At 38.9% G+C, this 6,000-nt stretch overlaps 1 protein-coding gene across 1 annotated transcript in view; it reads right to left on the reverse strand.

Moving 5' to 3' along the window:
* LOC135221067 (probable ATP-dependent RNA helicase DDX31) overlaps positions 1–6,000 on the reverse strand; it is a 93,320-nt gene that overhangs the window by 9,253 nt on the left and 78,067 nt on the right. Inside the window, exons 5-8 of the mRNA XM_064258830.1 lie at positions 5,791–6,000; positions 4,603–4,703; positions 3,587–3,768; positions 3,328–3,416 (exon numbers count right to left, since the gene is read on the reverse strand). The exon at positions 5,791–6,000 is cut by the window's right edge and continues 11 nt beyond it. Of these exons, the coding sequence (XP_064114900.1) occupies positions 3,328–3,416; positions 3,587–3,768; positions 4,603–4,703; positions 5,791–6,000 (582 nt within the window). The remainder of the gene's footprint in view (positions 1–3,327; positions 3,417–3,586; positions 3,769–4,602; positions 4,704–5,790) is intronic.

Here is a 6,000-nt window from a genome sequence, read left to right on the forward strand (position 1 = left end):
TACGAGTCTGCGAATGACGAATGAGAGCTCTTCCGAATCTTGTCAATAAGAGCTTATTCGCTTACGCAATATCAAGTTAATGAGATGTTTGTCAATGAGAACTAACCCATTTACGGGACAAAGAGATATTTTGTCAATGAGGGGATACCCACTTACTTGACAAAACGAAAGTATATTGTCAATGGGGGAAAGTCACTGAATTGACAAAACGTAATCCAGGGAGTCAAGCATTTAATTTTTTCTATTCCCGTCTCAAACGAGGAAGGGGCAAGAATCCTGTTAAGAGACTGGGCTTACGGCAGGTAGAACGACGATGTTCAATTCGGCAGCGTAGTCCCGACTAGAAACTAACAAAATCTATCATCTGAAAAACCCTTTCAGATGGGCTAAAAAGCTTGCAAAATTATCCTGGGAAGAGGAAGAAACTCTCCAACCAGCTTCCTCTCCCGTATCACAACTAATGCCTGCTAAAGCTTAAAATTTATTGGCAGTATGGCAAAGGAAGTCCTGTCTTGCGCTTTCCTGAAGAGCGTCCTTTTGATGAGTGCCTTTGCAAGAATCCCACTGAACGTTGCAGAGTCCTGACGTGCAGGACATCGAGCCTTACATAACCCGTAACTGCCTTATCGCAAAGTCTTGACTGCGGTAGTGGCAACTTAAATTTATTGGCCGAATGGCAAAGGTTGCGGTAGAGCAAACGAGATCTTCCCTTGAGCTTTCCTTAACTCCATCCACCTATGCGAAAAGCAATATTAATTGACAGAGACCTCTTGAATTCACGAAACCCGATGTCTTGCTGGGTTTCGAAGAAGAAGTTGTCTGTTCACTTTAAACTTCCTCCGAAGCACTGCCTACTTCACATTCTTTGCAGGTGAGGTAGAAGGTATCACCGGAGGTAGAGGTAAACATTCTTTAGGCCCATATCTGAAACAAGAGCTTGAAGAGTTCAACAGAAACGTTCAGCCAGGCGACACACCTGGCGTGCGCTGGTGCACGCTCGGCGTCCACTGGCGCGCGCTCGGCGTCCACTGGAACGCGCTCGGCGTCCACTGAGCGCTCGGCTCCACTGGAGCGCGCTCGGCGTCCACTGGCGCGCACTTGGCTCCGTGCACCCGCGCGCGCCTGGAGTCCATCCGAGCGTCCCGGGCGTCCGCTCTCAAAAGCTTCCTGCTACTATGACTTCTTTTACGCATTTCTCGGTGGAAAGACGGACACGAGTTCAGGCGACGTTCGCCTTCTTACTTCTCACTGAAACGCATAACGAGAGAGAGAGAGGAGTGGAAGTGAAGCGTCCCTCTTCTATAAAGCTTCTATTTAGAGGGCGCGAGTCCTTCCGAAAGCTAACCAACCCCTGCATGGGGAGGACGCTTCTGAGGACGAGAAGCAATCTTTCAGGATTCGTGCACGCGCACGCACTTTGGCAGTCTGGGGATTTTCATCAGAAACTGCCGAAGGCACACCAGATCGGTGGGGGTTCCTTGTAACCCTCCTTAGGCTTTCGACATGCTCCCTCCCCGGGTCCTGGGAGTCAAGCAGAGGTCCCGGCCTAGAGGCGAAACGAGGCCGATCTGACGCACCCTCCACTACACAAGGGGTATCACTGCACTTCTGCACTTCACTTTTACTCTCTAAAGCAAGCACTTTCGATTCTAAGATACGAATCGAAAGAGTATCGGAGAGAAAGGGTAATTCCTCTACAGACACTGCTTAGGGCCCGAAGGCAACACTGCAGGGTTAGGAGTAACAATTACAGAAGTAGCACTTCACAGCAATGAAGGAGAGCGAGCACCTCTCGTAGACATATTCATAGCCCGTAGGCCATACTACAGGGTTAGGCAAAATAAAGTCTACAGGAAGGTTAGCAGGTTCACTACCCTGACTTTTGTTACTGATTAATTGCGTACATACGAATCATACGTCTTCCTTACGGAATTAGACATGTTTACTGATTAATTGCGTACATACGAATCATACGTCTTCCTTACGGAATAGACAAAGTCTCACACTCCTTACATGACAAATCTCAACAAAGAAGCAAGACCCATACCCCTCGTACATACCAAGTGCGGATCTACCGAAGCTTTCGGTAGCCACACCCTATCTTTGCAGACAACCCCGTCTGAAACTAGCCTAACTAGATTCAGATATTTTATGCAAAAATGAATCAAATTCAAATCAATTTAAGATAGCGTATGCCTAGCCACAAATCCCACAAATCCAAGTAAATAAATCAAAAGACAATTAGGATACTTAGCGGCAATGAAGTTTCCAAAATCCTAAGACGGAGGTACTGAAAACAGGTGTTTTCAGCACCAGCGACAGAAAAATTATGAATAGAAAATGGGAATGGTTCCTGATACCCGCCTCCCAGCGGCGGGAATGGGTACTAACCACCTGGCCGACCACTGCGTGTGTCGGAAGTTTTTAAAATTCTGTCGGACTTCAGAAAATACAGCTATATATATATCTGACAGGTAAGTTTCATGAACAAACTAAAGTTTATGTATTCACTAATACAATAAATTATTATCTAAATAAATAAACGACCAGACCCAGTGACAAACATGTAAAGCAAATTCTAAATTTAAAATCTCACAAAAGCAGTATTATCAATCAGATAATAGGCAGATGATAACCATTAACAGAGTGGTGGTTCAAAGAAAATATGAAACTCACAGCATCCTGGGAGCTGAAGCACAAAGCCAGAACAGTCCCAGATTCCAATAGGAAACCCCCTCACAATTGATTAAGTCAAATAAATTATATATGAACCAACACCAACAATGAATTACCATAGCAGACCAATTTTCATGCTTGAAAAATGATCAAAATGAAGGAAATCAGTCCAAACATTACAAAAACGCCACTGTAGGATTGCTAGATATGTAAGGAAAACCAAGTGTGTGTACAAGGAACAGACTAAATGTCTGGAAACTATTCAGCCAGGTGAAAGAACTCTTCTCCTTTAGGAATACAAATGAGGATTGTGCTGAACACATAACAGGTTACAGAAAAGTGATGGATTTATAAAATACTTTAGCTTGTACTGTAATCAAAATTTAGTTTTAAAACAAAGCTTCTGATAAAAATTTCACATTAAAACGTCTTTATATTATATTATAAGAATGTAATACTGCAGAACTACCACTAACTTCACTTACTACAAATTCCTTCTGTAAGAGCTAGAAATTAAATGTCAGGACTACATTTTACCAAGGTCTTGTTCTACAGTATATCATTAATATTTTGGCAAATAAGTTCATCTAAAAAACACTCTATCCTAAACATATTGCAAATTAATTCCTCTTTCTCATGCTTGGAACTTACTTGGACAATACTTGTGAGAAGAGAGCTGTATGATAGTCCACCATATCCTGAGTTGCAAAGAAAATAATTATTTTCCTTTCATCGCCATACTGAAAAAGAAATATAATTATGAAATGAGGTAAAACCAATAAAATAATGGTAAATGTGAAGACTAAAGAATATGGCTTCAACACACTATAAAGTCATTAAAGGAAAAAATTAAAATCTTACCATGAAAACCATTCCACTGTAAATTAAATGAAACACACCTAATACTCACCATACATTTTGACAAAATAAATGCTGCCAATGTAACAAGCCTTAATTTGGCTGGAACTAAAATATAATGATGAGAAAGATTTTCTGGAGTTGCCAATGCTTCAGTTGACAACAACTTCTCATCATCATCCTCCAATCCATCATGACTGACATCAATTACTTTGGGAGACAACAGACTCATCCCTATGAATACAAAATAATATTAATACTTTATAAGATAGACCCATCAATAATATTTTATAACATTTACATGGTATTGCAGTGCGACATGCACTGTTAACGTTTTTATATTTTAAATATTGAGGAATAGTACACATTTAATAAAGTTGCTCAAACAAGGCATTGTGAGTATGTATATAACGTAAAAATGAGGTACACTGCACATTTTGTAAATAACAAACAAAAAACTATTAGAGTATTTATATAATCAGGAATGTCATGAATGCACAATACATATAAAGATCACTCTTAAACTTCTAGGCTTCCCTGGCTGGGGTTACTGTTCTCCAATGAGCCTTTTCCAAATATTTCTAGCACTCACTGAAAAGCTAATGTGATAATTTCTCTTGGCATATATCTTATTGACAAAATGCCTTCCTGATTCCACACCTTCCTGTTATCTAGGCTTGAGAAAAATAAAAGGCATAATCATTATGCTAAGAAAAGTGAGTCCATTCCATTTCTCTTACATTTGCAGTTTCTTATAAAACAAGGATTCAAGGACCTAATTCTATGAGCTTCCCCTCACCACAGAATCCCCATCCATCTCTTTTCTTTTAATATTTTTATTTGTATGAAAGCCAAGTCCAAGGAACTTGGTATTACAAAGACAGTAAATATCAAAAAGATTTATTGAGAAACCATGATATTACATTTAATTTAAGATCTAGAATTGAATGATGGCGGACAGGTGTGGAAACACATATCAAAGAGAAATTGGTGGTGTCCATATAAAAACTCTTACTTTTTACACAGCATGTTAAAGTAATGACAGACAATAAACTTTAATTACTATACCTGCAAGTTTCTCCACTCCTGCAGAAAGAGTGGCAGACAACATGATGGTCTGTCTACACTTTTCCAAACTTGGCTGCTGCTCCTTCAGAGACTCCATTATACTGAAATAATAAATTACTTAAATAGTTCGTATGTTACAACCTGGAAAAATATATGTGAAAAACTCAATGCTATAAAGAATATCTTGAGCAGAGTTCTTCACAAACTGTCCAATTCTTTCACACTGAAAAATATTCCAGCAATTTAATGCTTGTATGAGTTGTAGCTGAAGAAATGTAACTATGCTTGTACTTTCAGATATTACATTTTATTTCACAACAAACCTATTATACTTATAATTAGCCCAATTTTCCTAATCAACTAAGTTCTTGAACTTTTTTCCTTATTAAAGAGAAAATGGTACGTAGCCAGTAACCCCATGCATATGACAACAGATTCATGGGTATCCAGCAGCTAGCTGCTTCATTCATCATAAAAAAAGTTTGTACCGTTTGCAGGACTGCCTTTGTAATGCAAACACAAAGACCAGATATGCAGAATTAGGATTACAGTGGTTACATCTATGTTAAACATGTACTGTACAAGCTTTTTTTCCACATCATTATTCCCTGAACAATATAACTTAGTATTTATTTGCTTTAAAATTGCTTTCTTATTACTGGTAGTCAAGAGATGAGTTACAATACATACTATACACAGGAGGATGGGTTTAGGGTATGAGACCTGAACTTACAAGGACTCTGAGATCTGCATCGGATCCTGGAACTAGTCCTTGACATATGACAACGGCCACCTGTATTTATGTACCTCTGGTGCTGCTCAATTTTTGTTTTACTAAATCTTTCTTAACTTGGATATGTTTCCCTCTTGTTTCTTGAATAGGTATTCCATTCTGAATAAGCCTCCTTAGCAAAGTAAAGACCATCTTGTTTTGTTCTATGTAAATGCGTAATTATGAACAAAAAGAAGTGAAGAAAACATGATAACATGAAATCATTGCATTAATGATTGATTAACACAAGACAGGCTACTTTCCAAAATTCAGTAACTAAAAATAATACTAACTTCTTTCCTCTTAAAATCAAGTTTCTTTATATGCAGAACTTACAATAGCAATAACAGCAGAATTTAACATCAGGTTTGAAACTTCTATCACATAGTTTAAGGAAAACAGCAAGATTAACTTACCTTGTCATATTTCTCTCATACCCTAAATCCAACAATCTGTCAGCTTCATCAATGACAAGATATTTGACGGTGGCCAGGCTTAAGGATTTAGTGTGATGAACATGATCAATCAGACGACCTGGAGTAGCTATGAGAATATTTATACCTTTACGCAGACGGGCTTTTTCAGCTTTCTTCTTTTCTCCACCGATAAGGTAGCCAGGGACAACC

Source organism: Macrobrachium nipponense, chromosome 2, assembly GCF_015104395.2.
Source record: "Macrobrachium nipponense isolate FS-2020 chromosome 2, ASM1510439v2, whole genome shotgun sequence".
NCBI lineage: Eukaryota > Metazoa > Arthropoda > Malacostraca > Decapoda > Palaemonidae > Macrobrachium > Macrobrachium nipponense.